We start from the raw sequence: 19,799 nt of genomic DNA, 5'->3' as shown, positions 1-19,799 counted from the left end.
GTTCAATAGAGTCAGAATAAATCAGGATGTCGTCTAAGTAAACGACCACGAATTTCCCTAGGAAGTCACGGAGCACATCGTTAATGAGGTCCTGGAAAACTGCTGGAGCGTTAGACAAGCCGAACGGCATCACTAGGTACTCGTAGTGACCCGACTGAGTACTGAAGGCTGTCTTCCACTCATCTCCGGACCTGATTCGGATGAGGTTATACGCTCCTCTTAGATCGATTTTGGAGAAAATCACAGCCGAACGCAGCTGATTAAAGAGGACAGAAATCAGCGGCAGAGGATAAGTATTTTTAACTGAGATTTTATTTAAGGCCCTATAGTCAATGCAAGGTCTGAGCGAGCCATCCTTTTTCTCCACAAAGAAGAAGCCTGCACTTAAAGGAGATTTAGTTGACCTAATAAATCCTTTCCCTAGGCTCTCTTTAACATAGTCATTCATGGCCGCAGTTTCTGGCCCGGATAAAGCATATAACCTTCCCTTTGGCAATGCGGCACCAGGAATTAGCTTAATGGCGCAATCATAAGGCCGATGGGGAGGCAGAATGTCTGCATTGCCCTTGGAGAACACATCAGCAAACTCCTGGTACTCCACGGGAATGAGTTCAGGAATTGCAGCAGCTATTCTGACTGGAAACGAAATACATTCCTTATCACAGAAGGCACCCCATTGCGAAATCTCCCCTGACCGCCAATCAATGGTGGGATTGTGAAAGGCCAGCCAAGGGTGACCCAGAACCACTGGAACTGCTGGGCAATGGGTAAGGAAGAACTCGATCTTTTCAGAATGAAGAGCTCCTACCGTAAGTAGTACAGGGGGTGTACAGAGGGAAATAACCCCATTGGACAGTGGACTCCCATCTAAACCATGCATGGTGACACTTCTACCCAAAGATAACTGAGGAATGCCTAAGGCCTTGGCCCAAGTTAAATCCATAAAGTTTCCTGCGGCTCCACTGTCGACAAAAGCCGACACCGAGGAACTGAGGCTGCCAAAGGAAACCTTAGCTGGGACTAAAAGGGAGTTATGCGAGGAGATAAGCTGCAGACCTAGGTGAACCCCCTCACAATTCACCTGGTCAAGGCGTTTCCCGACTTATTCGGACAATTACGAGCAAAATGTCCCTTACCCCCACAGTACAAACAAAGACCAGAGTTTTGCCTTCTGGCTCTCTCTTCAGGAGACAACCGGGAGAGACCCATCTGCATGGGCTCCTCTATGTCCTCAGGGATGGAATATACACACGGAGATGACCTGACCGATGCTCCTTTTTCAGCCTTCCGCGCTCTGAGACGACGATCAATCTTAATAGAAAGCTCCATGAGTTTATCGAGAGTCTCAGGAGCGGGATACTGGAGGAGACTGTCTTTAATAGATTCTGATAAGCCGAGGCGAAACTGACTGCGCAGGGCTGGGTCATTCCAGCCACAGTCGTTCGACCACCGGCGAAACTCCGTACAATAAACCTCTGCGGGATTCCTACCCTGTCTGAGAGCGCACAACTGACCTTGAGCGGATGCCTCTCTATCAGGGTCGTCATATAACAGTCCTAAAGACCCAAAAAAGGCGTCTACTGACAACAACACCAGATCATTTGCTTTTAAACCAAATGCCCAAGTCTGGGGATCCCCCTGGAGCAAAGAAATAATAATCCCGACCCGCTGAGATTCAGTACCCGAGGAGATCGGTCTTAACCGAAAATAAAGTTTACAGGATTCTTTAAAATTAAAAAACTCTTTTCTATCCCCAGAAAAACGGTCAGGCAAATGCATTTTTGGTTCAGGAACTACCCTCGGGGAAGTTCGTAAAAGATCTTCCTGCGACTTCACCCGAAGGGAAAGATCCTGAACCATCTTAGTAAGTTCTTGAATCTGACTGACTAAGAGCTGACCAGGATTTGGTCCTAACCCTGTTGGATTCATGAGGCCGACAATTTCTTACAAAAACTGAATAAGAAAAAATTAAACTCCGTTTAATTTTAAGTTTTGGTATGGCCGGTAATAATGTGATGATTCCAGCACTCCTGACCGGAGGAGATTTTATGACAAGGACCAGAGCGCTGGAATGGAATGTAGGTAACGCGAGCAGGGAAGACTAGTTGCCCCTGGCGCCCTAACTCTATTGTCTCACCCGTGCTATCGGAAATCCCCTGCGAGACTATGGTTTCTTGAGCCCCTGGCAGCCACGTTTGAAGGGCGGATTATGTCTGCCCAACTCCGGTGCCCCCCGGTCTTAGTGAGAGACAAAGGGAAATCCGAGGAAGGATGATAACAAGAGGACCTCTGACTGACAACAGGCCAGGGGCAACAAGCTAACTAACAAAAACAGAAGTATGTGCGGAAACCCGCCAGGGAAAAGGACAACCAAAATCCACTTGTCCAATACTCCTACCCAGCACCGCCGGATACCAGAGTGGACCTGTGGAAGCGGAACCCTCCGCAAAATGCTCCAAAACACAAATAATAAATGATAAAGCGGACAAGCCGCAACACACGGCAAGGCCGCGACTCACGAACACCACTGGATGTTATATGGTGATTAGTCGGAACTCCAGGAATAAGATCACAAACTTCCGAGTTCAGGACTTCCGAATACTGGAATGACCGGATACAGCAAGACTGGAACAGACTCTCAGCAAACAGAAACAGCATGCAGGAAGCTATTACCGGCGTCTGTGAGAAGCCCTGGGAGTGTATTTAACAAGGAGTCCTCCAATCAGCTGCCAAAAGGCTGATTAGAATAAATGCCGTGCAGCTGCCTTGCTGCAAGGCCAGAGAGCAGGAGAATACATTAACTCTTAAAGCCTAGCAACGGGGAACACGGTCCGCCAGTGGCGTCCCCGTTGCTAGGGTCCGTGCGGCTCAGCGCGCCCAGCGTCCAGCGTTGCCAGGGAGCCGGCGGCTGTCCGCGTACGGCGTCCCTGGTTGCTAGGTGCCGGGCCGCACCGACGAGCGGACCCCGGCGCCTAACAGTAGGCAGGCTCCGGCCTGCGCCCACACCAGGCCCCCGGCCTGCGCCCACTCCAGGCCTCCGGCCTGCGCCCTCTCCAGGCCTCCGGCCTGCGCCCACTCCAGGCCTCCGGCCTGTGCCCACACACGGCATGCGCCCCTCACCCAGGCCTCCGGCCTGCGCCCCTCACCCAGGCCTCCGGCCTGCGCCCCTCACCCAGGCCGCCGGCCCGCGCCCCTCACCCAGGCCTCCGGCCCGCGCCCCTCACCCAGGCCTCCGGCCCGCGCCCCTCACCCAGGCCTCCGGCCCGCGCCCCTCACCCAGGCCTCCGGCCCGCGCCCCTCACCCAGGCATTCGGCCCGCGCCCCTCAGTCAGGCTCCTGCCTGCGCCCCTCCGGCTGGAAGTGGGCTGTGCAGCAGCTCTTGAGGGATCCGCGGCTGGTGTTTGAAGCCGACCGGCCCCACGCGGTGTATGGTCCAGGGGATTGGAAGTGTGGAGTAACGTTCCCGTCCCACACGTCGCCATCCCCCCGGCCATCGGGAGTGGGCCACCGTCTGCTCCAGACCCCCGTCCTTCATTGCGAGCCAAAGGCACCGGCCGGTGTCCAACATCTGGAAGGTAGGACTGGTAAATCGGGGTATACTGTTGGGCCGGAGAATTGTTCCACTGACTTGCCGGGTAGTGAACGTGATTAATTAGTCAGGTCTCTGTTTGATTGGGGTAGAACCAGTAGCCTCCAGTTGTTTAAGTTAGTTTGTTTAGGCAGGCGTAGTTGGCTGTATCGTTGTTTGCAGTAGAGTAGCCTGCAGGTAGGGAGGCTGTTCTTCTTGTCCCAACAGGAGCAGAGAGGTGCGACAATCAAGGTGACCCGCAAGTTGGAAGTGAGTATCACCCTGTGCCTGTCTGTCTGTCACCCCCCCCCCCTCGTATACCGGTCAGGAGGGTCTGCTCGCGGACGCGAGGGCCCCCTCTCAACACACAACGTGCGAGAGTGCGAGTGTGTGAGAATTGGGTAGCTGAGGCCTATTGGCCAGTGATGACCTTCCGCCCAGCCGGTGAAGGTCGCGGCTACCCCTGACGTGCCCCGTACTCTAGGTGAAGGTCGAGCATACGTCTCAACCGGCATATCCCTTTCTTTTCAGACCCCCGTCATCCGCGGTGAGGTGGTGTCCGCGCTGGTGAGTGGTCTAGAGAGCGAAGTCCCCGGGCGCGTCTGGATATCGTCTGTGGCGACGTTGCACAGGTGGGTGGAGTGACGACACCTGCACAGCAGCAGGTGGTACATCCTTGTTAGGCCGCTTACACTTGGCGTAGTCGGCAGGATGGACGAAGATCAGTCACTACCCACCGCCGAGAAGCCATGGACAGATGTGCCGAAACTACCCACTCGGAGAGGCTCGACTGCCAGCACCACTGATGTGGTACCGAGGGGAACGGACGACGAGCGACGAAGGTCATCGCGTCGACTCAACGTCGGACCAGCCCTCACCCACCTACCTCGTTACGACGGTCGCAATATGACCTTAGAGGACTGGAAGGCCCGACTAGAGGCGACGTTTCTCATCTATCGGGTGCCCGCCGATCTGCAGGTGCCCCTCGCCCTGAATTCTCTGGAAGGCGAGACTCGTCGGACGATTCTTTTACGACCCGACGACGAACGCGAGGAACTGGAGGAGATCTATAGTATCCTGGGGGATATCTATGGGGACACCTCCTCGGCGGGGACCCTCCGGCAGCGTCTGTTTGGCCGGTTCCAGAGGGAGGACGAGTCCATTCCCCAGTATGCCAACGCACTCCAGGAGATGATGGGAGAAGTACGTCGGAAAGACCCCGATGGGTTTGGGGCACTCACCAACACCAGTCAGATATTGCGAGATCAGTTCGCCATGGGACTCAGGAACGTGCCCCTGAGGCAGGTGATGCTGGATAAGATATCCCAGGATGACACCCTGACCTTCCATCAGTTGGAAATCGACGCCGTAGCCAGAGACCGCAATGCCAATTACGGGCCACACGCTGTCTTTCCCCAGTGGGTGCAGCCGATCTCCGCGCCCGTGGCTAGCAGGGAAACCAACCCATTAGAGACCTGTGTGCAAGACCTGAAAGAGGCCTTTCTCCGGGTGACCAAAGAGATGAGGGAAGAGGTCTCCCAGCTGAGGGAGGAGGTGTACCAGCGTGACCAGCGGGGCACGGAGTCCCATGAGCGGGACACCAGGCGGCCCCGTGGACGAAGCACGGGACCCGACGGCCGTCCGGGAGAGGGCCGAGGCCCTCGTTGCTACCGCTGTCATCGGTACGGGCATATTGCACGGACCTGTACCGAAGCAATCCCGGAGGCGCAGTTAAACTGACCTCCCTCGCGGTAACGGGACCACCCGTGGGGGAGAGCGATGAGGGGAGATCAGCCATTAACGAACAGGCTGAATTGGTAGTAGAGTGTCCCGTGGTAGTCAGCTGCCTCAGTGGGAAAGATCAGTCCTGCCTGTTGGATACCGGCTCTCAAGTATCCACCATTTCCGAGGCCTGTTTCCTTGAACACTACGCCCATCTCAAAAGTGAGGTGTCCGAGAGCTTCATTACCCTCACGGCAGCTAATAACCTACCCATCCCCGTGGTGGGGGTGGTGTGGATGGAAATGGTAGTTTGTGGCCGAGAGCTGGGTAGGAAGGGGCTGCTGGTAGTCAGCAGCCCGGGGCTGAGCCATGGCCCAGTGATCCTCGGGATGAATGTACTCCGACATCTCGACCAGCTCTTGTTCCAGGAAAATGGGCCACAATATTGGAAGAATCTGGGAGTCCGGCGCCCCGTCCAACAGGCTCTCCAACAAGTGGGACGACGGGGGACCAGGGCCCTAGGGGCAATCGATGAGCACCTGGGTCTTTTGAAGGTCGGTCACCACCAGCGCCTGGAGTTGCCACCTCGCCAAGAAGTCCTGATCCCTCTGGAAGTACGGACTCATCAGAGCCTAAATGGCATGGAGGTGATGGTAGAGCCCACTGATGTGCTGAGGGTAGGGTCTGGAGTGATGGTGGCACGTACCGTATCGGTGGTGACCGGGGGAAGGTCTCCATCCGCCTTTGTAATCTCACCGATCAGCTTTGCCGAGTCCCGGCTGGGACAGTCATTGCTCAGGTGGTGGCGATTCACGAGGATAGCATTCAGGGTATGCGAAAACTCTCCCTACAGCCGGAGGCTTCCGAGGCATGGGCGTTATCTGTTCAAGTGGAGGAGCAGGAGACGGCCTGCCCCGAGTGGAACGGCACAATTATCCGTACGCAGATGGACGTGTGTCGCTGGACGAGTGCGCGGCAGGGGACGTAGCCAAGTTGGACCAGATGCTCTGGAATCGTCAGAGGGTGTTCTCCCGGCATGAGGAGGATTTCGGGTATACGGAGGACCTGCAGCATGAGATCCGCACCGGAGACGCCCCCCCGGTTCGGGAGCGGTATCGGCCGATACCGCCCCGGTTGTACCAAGAAGTAAAAAGCATGTTGCGTCAGATGCTGGACAACCACGTGATCCAGGAGAGCAAAAGTCCATGGGCTGCACCCATTGTCTTAGTCCGGAAGAAGGACGGGACTATCCGGTTCTGTGTGGATTACCGGAAGTTGAATAGTTGCACCGTCCGGGACGCTTACCCTCTCCCTAGGATCGAGGAGTCCCTAGCTGCACTGGGCAATGCAAAATTCTTTTCGACCCTGGACCTGGCCAGTGGGTACTGGCAAGTGCCGGTGGCCCCCCAGGATAGGGAGAAGACCGCATTCGTTACTCCCATGGGGTTGTTCGAATTTTGCCGCATGCCGTTTGGGTTGAACAATGCGCCCGCCACATTCCAGCGGATGATGGAGAGGTGCTTGGTAGACCTGAACTTTGAGGCTCTGCTGATTTACTTGGACGACATCATCGTGTTCGCCGCGACCCTGGAGGAACACTTTGCTCGACTCGACCTGGTTCTTCAGCGGTTGGAGGCGTACGGCCTGAAACTCAAGCCCCGGAAGTGTCACCTGTTGAAATCCAGTTTGGAGTACCTCGGGCACGTGGTGTCACGCGATGGGGTGTACCCGACCCCCAGCAAGGTGGCGGCCGTCCAGGAATGGAAGGTGCCCACCACTGTCACGGAATTGCGGGCATTCTTGGGTTTGGTGGGGTACTACCGACGCTTCATCAAGGATTTCGCCCGGATTGCGGAACCCCTGCATGCCTTGCTTCGAGGGATTGCGACCACAAAGAAAGCTGCCCTGGAGACTTGGGGAGAAGCTCAGAACCTGGCCTTTGACCGACTGAAGGGAAGTCTCACGGAAGCTCCGGTGTTGGGGTACGCAGATTTTGAGAAGCCCTTCGTTCTATACACGGATGGAAGTCTGCAGGGGTTGGGCGCGGTCTTGGCTCAGGTTCAGGATGGACAGGAGCGGGTGATTGCTTACGGCAGTCGTAGCCTGCGGGAGACCGAAAGGAACCCAGACAACTACAGTTCCTTCAAGTTGGAACTGCTGGCAGTGGTGTGGGCCGTGACCGAGAAATTTGCGGAGTATTTGACCGCCGCTCACGTGGATATTTTTACGGATAACAACCCCTTGGCGTACCTGGAGACCGCCAAGTTCGGTGCCTTGGAGCAACGGTGGGTGGCCAGGTTGGCCAAGTTCTCCTACAAGATTCGCTATCGATCGGGGAAGAGTAATACCAACGCGGATGCCCTGTCTCGCTTTCCAGTGGAAACCCCCGAACCTGGTGGAGAAGAAGATGACTGCGGCGAAGAAATGCCGGATCTCACTCGTGTGCGGCAGCCCGCGGGCGGAGAGTTGTGCCAACAAAACGCCCAGACTGCCTTACTTAGGTACACGGAGACGGACTGGGCACGGGAACAGCAGGCCGACGAAGGGTTAAACCTCATTCGACAGTGGGTACAGAGGGGTCATATGCCATCTCGCCGGGAGCAGGATGGGCTGACCGGGTTCTGTAGGAAGGTGGTGCGTCGTTGGGACCAATTGCGGGTCTGCGCTGGTACCCTACGGAGACAATGCTACTTGGAACAGGAAATGCGTACTGTTGAGCAGGTGGTCGTGCCAGAAGACCGGGTGCGGTCAGTGGTGGAAGAGGCGCACGAGCAGGGGGCCCATTTGGGACCCTATAAAACATACCATTGGTTGAGACGCCAATATTTCGCCCCCCGGCTGCAAGCGGTCGTGGACTAGGTATGTCGCGAGTGCAGGAGGTGTGCGGTAGTTAAGCCGCAGGAACAGCATGTGCCCATCCAGACGATCCGGACCAGTCGGCCGCTGGAGATGCTGATGATCGACTACGTGTTGATCGGGGAGTCAGTAAGTTGGCACCAGTAGGCCCTGGTAATGACTGACCACTTCACTAAATTCACGGTAGTGGTTCCCACCCGAAACCAGACTGCGGAGTCGGCAACACGAGCGATCGTCGAACACTTCATTCGGCAGTACGGTTGTCCTGAGCGGATCCATTCGGATCAAGGGGCCTGTTTCCAGGGGCAGCTGATGGAGAGCCTCTGCCAGCTTTATGGCGTTCAAAAGTCCCGCACAACACCTTACCACCCGCAGGGGAATGGCGCCTGCGAGAGATTTAACCGGACTCTGCTGCAGATGCTCCGCGTGTTGGAGCGTGCTGAGAAGCAGCGATGGCCCGAACATGTTCAGGAACTCGTCTGGACAGAGTCCATCACACCACGGGATTTTCCCCTTTTTTTTTGTTGTTCGGTCGACCCGGACGGGAGGCACACGACTTACAACTGTCCGGGACTGAGGAGGTAACGCCCCTCGCCCCTGCCGAATGGGTCGAGGACCATCGCCTTCGGCTGAAGGCGGCACACGAGTTGGCTGGGAGGCTGATCGCAGACCACCAGCATCCACCTGTGAGGTCCCACGAGCCTGGATCGCTAGCCGTGGGCTAGCGAGTGTTGGTGCGAGAGGTTCGCCCGGGGGGGAAATTGTCTGAACGGTGGGAAGTTACCCCATACCTTGTTCGCCGTCGCTTGGCCCCAGGGGGGCCAGTGTATCAAGTGGAGTCTACCGATGGGACGGGACGCCTGCGCACGTTACATCGGAGTAAGCTGCGACCTTGTCCGTTCCTGGATCCGGTGAGCGGGTCTGAGTCCCCTGTAGCGGAGGACGCGGTGGGGGCCCCTGCCTGGGAAGCTCCGACCCCTCTGTCAGACGAGGAATGGTGGTCGCCGGTCGAGGAGAATCAGCCGGAGGAGGCAACAGAGCCTCAACCCCCAGCCGATGTGGTTGCCTCCCCCCTACCAAGACGCTCTCTGCGTTCGAATAGGGGCGTCCCGGGCCCTCGCTACGCGGATCCGAACTTTGTGTGGTCGGATTCTTGCTTTGTGGGGACCACAAAGGACAAGGGGGGGGGAAATGTGAAGGGGGGCGCCCCCTTCTCCCCCACGTCACGTCGGGCAACGGAGCGATGGGCGGCGGCACGGCGGGCAGGTCCCAGTCTGGAGGGGCTTGCATCCGAAAGGATTCAAGCCCCTCCAATCACAGCGGCGCATTTCGAACGGCACGCCAAGCGCGAGCCAATCAGGGCTCGCGCCTTGGCCGCCAATCAGAGCTCGCCGCGGCGAGCCAATCGGGGCTCGCCGGGTCATAGCTCCGCCCGCTCCCGGCGCCATATAAGAGGCGATGCAGAGCGGGAGTGGTCAGTCGGGCGGCGGACGGCGACAGAAGAAGAAGAGCTCCAGCGGAAGAAGACGGCGGCCGAGCAGCGGAAGAAGACGGCGACGGAGCAGCGGAAGAAGACGTCGGCGGAGCAGGAGAAGACATCGGCAGTGCGGGAGAAGACGTCGGCGGAGTCAAGCAGGAAGGCAGAAGACGGCGACCAGCGATGGAAGTCCGGCGGAGAGTGCTGCAGCGTGTGGAGAGCGAAGCTCCCCGCTGCAGCCTCTCCCTCCGCGACAGGTAGGCGGCCTTGGGCCACCACCACTTATTTATAACCCTCCCTAGAGCACCAGGGACAGGCACTAGGCCTGCGGGGAGAGTCAGGCCCTGTCGGCCTGTGCGCCCAGTAGGCAGGCTCCGGCCTGCGCCCACACCAGGCCTCCGGCCTGCGCCCACTCCAGGCCTCCGGCCTGCGCCAACTCCAGGCCTCCGGCCTGCGCCCACACCAGGCCTCCGGCCTGCGCCCACACCAGGCCTCCGGCCTGCGCCCACTCCAGGCCTCCGGCCTGCGCCCACTCCAGGCCTCCGGCCTGCACCCACTCCAGGCCTCCGGCCTGTGCCCACACACGGCCTGCGCCCCTCACCCAGGCCTCCGGCCTGCGCCCCTCACCCAGGCCTCCGGCCCGCGCCCCACAGTCAGGCTCCTGCCCGCGCCCCTCAGTCAGGCTCCTGCCTGCGCCCCTCCGGCTGGAAGTGGGCTGTGCAGCAGCTCTTGAGGGATCCGCGGCTGGTGTTTGAAGCCGACCGGCCCCACGCGGTGTATGGTCCAGGGGATTGGAAGTGTGGAGTAACGTTCCCGTCCCACACGTCGCCATCCCCCCGGCGGTCGGGAGTGGGCCACCGTCTGCTCCAGACCCCCGTCCTTCATTGCGAGCCAAAGGCACCGGCCGGTGTCCAACATCTGGAAGGTAGGACTGGTAAATCGGGGTATACTGTTGGGCCGGGGAATTGTTCCACTGACTTGCCGGGTAGTGAACGTGATTAATTAGTCCGGTCTCTGTTTGTTTGCCGTAGAGTAGCCTGCAGGTAGGGAGGCTGTTCTTCTTGTCCCAACAGGAGCGGAGAGGTGCGACAATCAAGGTGACCCGCAAGTTGGAAGTGAGTATCACCCTGTGCCTGTCTGTCTGTCACCCCCCCCCCCCCCCCTTGTATACCGGTCAGGAGGGTCTGCTCGCGGACGCGAGGGCCCCCTCTCAACACACAACGTGCGAGAGTGCGAGTGTGTGAGAATTGGGTAGCTGAGGCCTATTGGCCAGTGATGACCTTCCGCCCAGCCGGTGAAGGTCGCGGCTACCCCTGACGTGCCCCGTACTCTAGGCGAAGGTCGGGCATACGTCTCACAAGGCATATCCCTTTCTTTTCAGACCCCCGTCATCCGCGGTGAGGTGGTGTCCGCGCTGGTGAGTGGTCTAGAGAGCGAAGTCCCCGGGCGCGTCTGGATATCGTCTGTGGCGACGTTGCACAGGTGGGTGGAGTGACGACACCTGCACAGCAGCAGGCGGTACATCCTTGTTAGGCCGCTCACACATGCACCGTGTGGGGTCCTGAGGACCGAGTTTGAGAACCTGTGCAATACAGTATCCAGGCCCTCATTCCGAGTTGTTCGCTCTGTAAATTTCTTCGCATCGTAGTGTATTTCCGCTTAATGCGCATGCGCAATGTTCGCACTGCGACTGCGACAAGTAAATTTGCTATGCAGTTAGGTATTTTACTCACGTTTTTTTCTTCGTTCTGGTGATCGTAATGTGATTGACAGGAAGTGGGTGTTTCTGGGCGGAAACTGGCCGTTTTATGGGCGTGTGGAAAAAAACGCTACCGTTTCTGGGAAAAACGCGGGAGTGGCTGGAGAAACGGGGGAGTGTCTGGACGAACGCTGGGTGTGTTTGTGACGTCAAACCAGGAACGACAAGCACTGAACTGATCGCACTGGCAGAGTAAGTCTCGAGCTACTCAGAAACTGCACAGAGAAGTTTTTTTGCAATATTGCAAATCTTTCGTTCGCAATTTTAAGAAGCTAAGATTCACTCCCAGTAGGCGGCGGCTTAGCGTGTGCAACTCTGCTAAAAACAGCTTGCGAGCGAACAACTCGGAATGACCCCCAGTGTATAAAAAGACCAATGCTTACAGTAATATCCAGGTTCGTTACGAGGGTCTTCTACCGCTCCCCCAGACTCCTGCACTTGCTCCAATGTTCTGCAGAGTGGGAGATTGTGGACTGCATGTGGAAACCCCCCTCTAGGAATCCTGCGTTTGCCACTGTATATATATATATATATATATATATATATATATATACTGGCTGTGGGTGGCCCGGCACTCCTATAAGCCTAGAGTGTAACTGCTGCGGTGCCCTCCGGGTGACTCTAGGTCACAATATGTAGCGTGGATGTGCGGCGGCACTCAGACAGACTCCTTATTATGAATAATCAGGTCATTTATTTAGACCAATGCAACCGACATGTTTCGGGGGCGGATCCCCGTCCTCAGGGTCAGACAGCAAGTAAAAGACACAATGCAAAATAACATACATATAAACCCTAACTAATAAACGTGAACGTACTCACCTGTTCATCGGCGCTCCCGCCCGCCACTCCGCTCGGCTGTGTGCTGCGTCGCTGGATGGTGGCGTGTCAGGTGCGCCGGGAAGAACTGGGTGGTTTCCATGGGAACAGCTGTAGCGTCCGACTGGGCACCGCCGCTGTATCCCAAGTGTCATCCTATGTGAACAAATAGTAAAGTGAATATAGTGAGCACTATACAAGAAAAACAGTAATAAAAAATCAAAAGCTCTAAAAGGCGGCACTTAGTAAGCATTTACTTGCGCTACTACTATAACAGTAGCTAAAGGTTAACCAGGCTATTGATGATTATATATCTAACTAGGCAAACTAAACATAATACTAGTTGTTTACCACATTAGACACTGTGTCTTAACTGAAGTGACATATAAGGCCTGCTCAAGATGCTAAGTATAATACAGTATAGGTTCTTCTATTAATATCATTACTCTGGGGGCTAGTTAATCAAGAGAACTATAGATAGCTTTGTAGACTCATTTGTTCATTTAGACCTCGAGGGGCTAGTGTACCGAGGGAAAATATCCATCGGGTTTCCTTCTGTAGGAGTCGTCTAGCCCTGTCACCACCCCTAGGCATAATAGGTCTATTAGGGTAGCTCTTATGCTGGACACCCCATGTTTAGCATGTAGGCAGTGTCGTGCAAACGGCTGCTCACTAGTGCCCTTTTCATAGGCCTTTTTGATGGCACTGCGATGCAGGACACTGCCTACATGCTAAACATGGGGTGTCCAGCATAAGAGCTACCCTAATAGACCATGTGAACAAATGAGTCTACAAAGCTATCTATAGTTCTCTTGATTAACTAGCCCCCAGAGTAATGATATTAATAGAAGAACCTATACTGTATTATACTTAGCATCTTGAGCAGGCCTTATATGTCACTTCAGTTAAGACACAGTGTCTAATGTGGTAAACAACTAGTATTATGTTTAGTTTGCCTAGTTAGATATATAATCATCAATAGCCTGGTTAGCCTTTAGCTACTGTTATAGTAGTAGCGCAAGTAAATGCTTACTAAGTGCCGCCTTTTAAAGCTTTTGATTTTTTATTACTGTTTTTCTTATATAGTGCTCACTATATTCACTTTACTATTTGTTCACATAGGATGACACTTGGGATACAGCGGCGGTGCCCAGTCGGACGCTACAGCTGTTCCCATGGAAACCACCCTGTTCTTCCGGCGCACCTGATACGCCATCATCCAGCGACGCAGCACACAGCCGAGCGGAGTGGCGGGCGGGAGCGCCGATGAACAGGTGAGTACGTTCACGTTTATTAGTTAGGGTTTATATGTATGTTATTTTGTATTGTGTCTTTTACTTGCTGTCTGACCCTGAGGACAGGGATCCGCCCCGAAACATGTCGGTTGCATTGGTCTAAATAAATGACCTGATTATTCATAATAAGGAGTCTGTCTGAGTGCCGCCGCACATCCACGCTACATATTGTGACCTAGAGTCACCCGGAGGGCACCGCAGCAGTTACACTCTAGGCTTATAGGAGTGCCGGGCCACCCACAGCCAGTATATATATATATATATATATATATATATATATATATACATAGGGGTAATTCAGGCCTGATTGCTGCTGTGCGTTTTCGTACAGCGAGCGATCAGGCACAATCTGTACATGCGCCGCAATGCACAGGCGCGTCAGACGGATACAATGCGGATCGCCGCTCAGCGATTGGTTTGCGCGACGGATCCGGCGACTATCCGATCTCAGGGCTGCAAAAAACGCTGCTCAGCGATTAGGTCTGAGTTACCCCCCATGTACACTGCAGGGGGTGGGCAGATGTAACATGTGCAGAGAGAGTTAGATTTGGGTGGGGTGTGTTCAAGCTAAAATCTAAGTTGCAGTGTAAAAATAAAGCAGCCAGTATTTACCCTGCACAGAAACAAAATAACCCACCCAAATCTAACTCTCTCTGCACATGTTACACCTGCCCCCCCTGCAGTGCACATGGTTTTGCCCATTAGAGGAAGTTTTGCTTTTGCAACCAACCAACCAACCAGCTTCTGTCAAACACAGACTATAACATGACAAGATTGGCTGATACTTTATCTCCATCCACTTTATCTCTCTCTAAGGCTTAATACATAGACCCCTTTATTTCTCTCCACTTTACCTCTCTCTAAGGATTGATACATCTCTCCTGAATCAAAACTGTTCACTACTCACCAAGTTGAGCAAATATCTCTCCCGTCTGGAATCCGTCTAGCTTTGACATCCCGCGGTTATCGACCATCCATAGGGTGTCGGTGAGTTTATAAGGCTTTCTGTGTTTAGTAAATCCGCCGTAGGAATCCGCAGCCTCAGCTTGGACTGTGAACTCTCCGCCATCTAAGACAAACTTGCAGGAGTTGATGAAGGAGGACTTTCCATTACCCGGCAAGCCATAGAGCTGTAGAAGGACTCGCTGGTAGCCCTGGTCCCCGAGCTCACAGTCAGTGAGGAGGAAGTCCTTGATGTAGTCACTCATCCTGTATGCTCTGATGTCAGGGAGAGATTACGAGTCGCAGTTAGTAAGGTAGTGATATATTATGGTATTATGTGACCAGCATTCTATGGATAAGACACACAGACATTATTCTCAACAAGGAGAGGGTGTACTGAGCCCTGGAGAGAGATACGTTACCAGCCAATCAGCTCCTAACTGCCATGTTACAGAGTGTGTTCGAAAAATGACAGTTTGGAGCTGATTGGCTGGCGCAATTTATCACTCACAGTGAAACTTATCACTCATTGATAAATAAGCCCATAAATTTGTATCACTGGAACTAAAGTGCACTAATGTGTCCGATCTAATAAGTAATAGTGGGAACAACGAGAACGAGTGAACTAAGGGGCCCTCGTTTTGCGGGGTTAGCCTCATATATTAAGAATCCCTAGACTGTAAGAAGGAGGCACCATAACAGGTATCTGCTGCAATGCTGCCTGATGCCTCACATTCCCGATATTTTTCCAAGTTGCTACTACGATCTTTTGACTGCGGTAGCTCATTGTGGCTTATGGACTATCCTTCGATGGATGTAGATCCGGCAGGGTTCCCCAGAACACAGTGAAAATGTGACCGCACATGCGAAGAGGCCAGGACCCTGCAGGGGACGGGACGGGCTCCTATCGGAACCTCTGTCCCCACAGGTACTCTCAGCATAGCAGACTCTTGATAGGTTCCAGTGGTTCCTAGTCTAACCCACACACCCCGGCCTATCACTTGGGCAGCTATTCCACCGTCAAGAGCAAGGTGACTCTGACCTGGAAACCCTAATATCAGGAAATCCCTGGGGCTGCTGATCACACACCTGGGATTCTGCTGCTGCTTCAAAACCTGGTCTGGATCCTCCACATTACTGCCACATGGAAACATGCTGTCTCTGCCACAGTACAGTATAACTGATGTTCCTTGAGGAAAGACTGAGCATAAGTCTATGGGGTTTATTTACTAAGATTCGTAATTTTCAGAATCATGTTCAAGTTCAATCACGACTGACATCGACAGTGTAAAACTGCAACTTTTTGAATTGATTACGATGGATTTACTAAGCTGTCGTATTCGGGTTTTTCTTTTCTTCCGATGTCGATGTCATTCGTGGTTTTTTACCTATTTTTACGGCAGTGATTAGCAAAACACTGCCGACTTTTTTTACAATCAATCTCGGCCGGATCTGTGTGATCCGTGCTGGGGTTTTTTTTTTTTTTTTTTTTTTTTTAATTAAACACTGTAAAATATTAAAAAAAAATGCGTGGGGTCCCCCCTCCTAAGCATAACCAGCCTCGGGCTCTTTGAGCCGATCCTGGTTGCAAAAATATGGGGAAAAAAATGACAGGGGTTCCCCCATATTTAAGCAACCAGCATCGGGCTCTGCGCCTGGTCCTGGTCCCAAAAATACGGGGGACAAAAAGAGTAGGGGTCCCCCGTATTTTTAAAACCAGCACCGGGCTCCACTAGCTGGACAGATAATGCCACAGCCGGGGGTCACTTTTATATAGTGCCCTGCGGCCGTGGCATCAAAAATCCAACTAGTCACCCCTGGCCGGGGTACCCTGGGGGAGTGGGGACCCCTTCAATCAAGGGGTCCCCCCCCCCAGCCACCCAAGGGCCAGGGGTGAAGCCCGAGGCTGTCCCCCCCCCATCCAATGGGCTGCGGATGGGGAGGCTGATAGCCTTTGTTGTAAAAGAAAAGATATTGTTTTTAGTAGCAGTACTACAAGGCCCAGCAAGCCTCCCCCGCATGCTGGTACTTGGAGAACCACAAGTACCAGCATGCGACGGAAAAACGGGCCCGCTGGTACCTGTAGTACTACTACTAAAAAAATACCCAAAAAAAGACAAGACACACACACCGTGAAAGTAAAGATTTATTACATACATCCACACAAACATACATACATACTTACCTTATGTTCACACGCAGGTCGGTCCTCTTCTCCAGTAGAATCCAAGGGGTACCTGTTGAAGAAATTATACTCACGAGATCCAGGGGTCCAGGCTCCTCGGGAAATCCAGGGGTAATCCACGTACTTGCATAAAATAAGAAAATGGAAAGCCGAGCCACGAACTGAAAGGGGCCCCATGTTTTCACATGGGACTCCTTTCCACGAATGCCAGAAAGCCACTCTGACTTCTGTCTAAGTGGGTTTCTTCAGCCAATCAGGGAGTGCCACGTTGTAGCACTCTCCTGATCGGCTGTGTGCTCTTGTCCTCACTGACAGGCAGCACACGGCAGTGTTACAATGTAGCGCCTATGCGCTACATTGTAACCAATGATGGGAACTTTCTGCCCTGCGGTTGACCTAAAGTGACGTCACCGCTGGGCAGAAAGTTCCCATCATTGGTTACAATGTAGCGCATAGGCGCTACATTGTAACACTGCCGTGTGCTGCCTGTCAGTGAGGACAGGACCACACAGCTGATCAGGAGAGTGCTACAACGTGGCACTCCCTGATTGGCTGAAGAAACCCACTTAGACAGAAGTCAGAGTGGCTTTCTGGCATTCGTGGAAAGGTGACCCATGTGCAAACATGGGTCCCCTTTCAGTTCGTGGTCGGGACACCGTTTTGTTTTTTTTGTCAAGTACGTGGATTACCCCTGGATTTCCCGAGGAGCCTGGACCCCTGGATCTCGTGAGTATAATTTCTTCAACAGGTACCCCTTGGATTCTACTGGAGAAGAGGACCAACCTGCGTGTGAACATAAGGTAAGCATGTATGTATGTTTGTGTGGATGTATGTAATAAATCTTTACTTTCACGGTGTGTGTGTCTTGTCTTTTTTTGGGTATTTTTTTAGTAGTAGTACTACAGGTACCAGCGGGCCCGTTTTTCCGTCGCATGCTGGTACTTGTGGTTCTCCAAGTACCAGCATGCGGGGGAGGCTTGCTGGGCTTTGTAGTACTGCTACTAAAAACAATATCTTTTCTTTTACAACAAAGGCTATCAGCCTCCCCATCCGCAGCCCATTGGATGGGGGGGGACAGCCTCGGGCTTCACCCCTGGCCCTTTGGTGGCTGGGGGGGGGACCCCTTGATTGAAGGGGTCCCCACTCCCCCAGGGTACCCCGGCCAGGGGTGACTAGTTGGATTTTTGATGCCACGGCCGCAGGGCACTATATAAAAGTGACCCCCGGCTGTGGCATTATCTGTCCAGCTAGTGGAGCCCGGTGCTGGTTTTAAAAATACGGGGGACCCCTACTCTTTTTGTCCCCCGTATTTTTGGGACCAGGACCAGGCGCAGAGCCCGATGCTGGTTGCTTAAATATGGGGGAACCCCTGTCATTTTTTTCCCCATATTTCTGCAACCAGGATCGGCTCAAAGAGCCCGAGGCTGGTTATGCTTAGGAGGGGGGACCCCACGCAATTTTTTTTGAAAAAATAAACACTTTCCCACCCCTTCCAACTGATATACATGCACGGATCTCATGGATCCGTGCATGTCAAATCACGAATAAAAAAAGCAGGTCTGTTTTTTTTTAGCACTTTTTTACGAGTTGTAATTTTTCACGGCAGTGTTTGTTCTTTTTTTGCTTTGCACTTCTTAGTAAATGACCGAGATTCATACTTAAACAGCCGCGTTTTGACCGATGGTGTATTCATTCGTAATTTTTTACCTGAACTTGCAAAAAATTACGAATGCCCTCATCTCTGCCGTGATTAGTGCTTAGTAAATTACAGAGATGACACTTTGATGAAAAAACGGCATCTCGGTCAAAATCGGGAGCTTAGTAAATATACCCCTATGAGAGAAACTGCAACTATTATACTCAGCGAGGTGATACATTCTAACAATTGTTATAGAAAAACATTGTTACATGGAGAAATAGCAGATGCTGTGCCTGTACCTGTCCCTGTACTTGTGGCTGTGCCTGTACCTGTCCCTGTACTTGTGGCTGTACCTGTACCTGTCCCTGTACTTGTGGCTGTGTCTGTGCCTGTCCCTGTGCTTATATATGTGCCTGTCCTTGTCACTGTCCCTGTATCTGTCCCTGTGCCTGTCCCTGTCCCTGTACCTGTCCCTGTCCCTGTGCCTGTCCCTGTCCCTGTCCCTGTACCTGTCCCTGTCCCTGTGCCTGTCCCTGTCCCTGTCCCTGTACCTCTCCCTGTGCCTGTGCCTGTCCCTGTACCTGTCCCTGTCCCTGTACCTGTCCCTGTGCCTGTCCCTGTCCCTGTGCCTGTCCCTGTCCCTGTGCCTGTGCCTGTCCCTGTCCCTGTGCCTGTCCCTGTCCCTGTGCCTGTCCCTGTACCTGTCCCTGTACCTGTGCCTGTCCCTGTCCCTGTGCCTGTCCCTGTCCCTGTCCCTGTGCCTGTGCCTGTCCCTCTCCCTGTGCCTCTACCTGTCCCTGTCCCTGTGCCTGTCCCTGTCCCTGTCCCTGTCCCTGTGCCTGTGCCTGTGCCTGTGCCTGTCCCTGTCCCTGTCCCTGTGCCTGTCCCTGTCCCTGTACCTGTCCCTGTCCCTGTCCCTGTCCCTGTGCCTGTGCCTGTCCCTGTCCCTGTGCCTGTACCTGTCCCTGTCCCTGTGCCTGTCCCTGTCCCTGTCCCTGTCCCTGTCCCTGTGCCTGTCCCTGTCCCTGTCCCTGTGCCTGTGCCTGTCCCTGTACCTGTCCCTGTCCCTGTGCCTGTCCCTGTGCCTGTCCCTGTCCCTGTCCCTGTGCCTGTCCCTGTCCCTGTCCCTGTGCCTGTACCTGTCCCTGTCCCTGTGCCTGTCCCTGTCCCTGTCCCTGTCCCTGTCCCTGTCCCTGTGCCTGTCCCTGTCCCTGTGCCTGTACCTGTCCCTGTCCCTGTGCCTGTGCCTGTCCCTGTACCTGTCCCTGTCCCTGTGCCTGTCCCTGTCCCTGTGCCTGTCCCTGTCCCTGTCCCTGTGCCTGTGCCTGTCCCTGTCCCTGTCCCTGTGCCTGTCCCTGTCCCTGTCCCTGTCCCTGTACCTGTCCCTGTGCCTGTCCCTGTCCCTGTGCCTGTCCCTGTCCCTGTCCCTGTCCCTGTGCCTGTCCCTGTCCCTGTCCCTGTCCCTGTCCCTGTGCCTGTGCCTGTCCCTGTGCCTGTACCTGTACCTGTCCCTGTGCCTGTGCCTGTCCCTGTCCCT

General features: G+C 54.3%; 1 protein-coding gene across 1 annotated transcript in view; it reads right to left on the bottom strand.

The window, feature by feature from the left end:
- The window catches only part of LOC134943896 (uncharacterized), a 69,074-nt gene that overhangs the window by 44,005 nt on the left and 5,270 nt on the right, over positions 1-19,799 (bottom strand). The window contains exon 2 of the mRNA XM_063932466.1: positions 14,404-14,714. Within this exon, the coding sequence (XP_063788536.1) occupies positions 14,404-14,704 (301 nt within the window). The 5' untranslated portion in view covers positions 14,705-14,714. The remainder of the gene's footprint in view (positions 1-14,403; positions 14,715-19,799) is intronic.

The sequence above is a fragment of the Pseudophryne corroboree genome, chromosome 7 (genome assembly GCF_028390025.1).
Source record: "Pseudophryne corroboree isolate aPseCor3 chromosome 7, aPseCor3.hap2, whole genome shotgun sequence".
Lineage (NCBI taxonomy): Eukaryota > Metazoa > Chordata > Amphibia > Anura > Myobatrachidae > Pseudophryne > Pseudophryne corroboree.
This window is presented reverse-complemented; position numbering and strand designations above follow the sequence as displayed.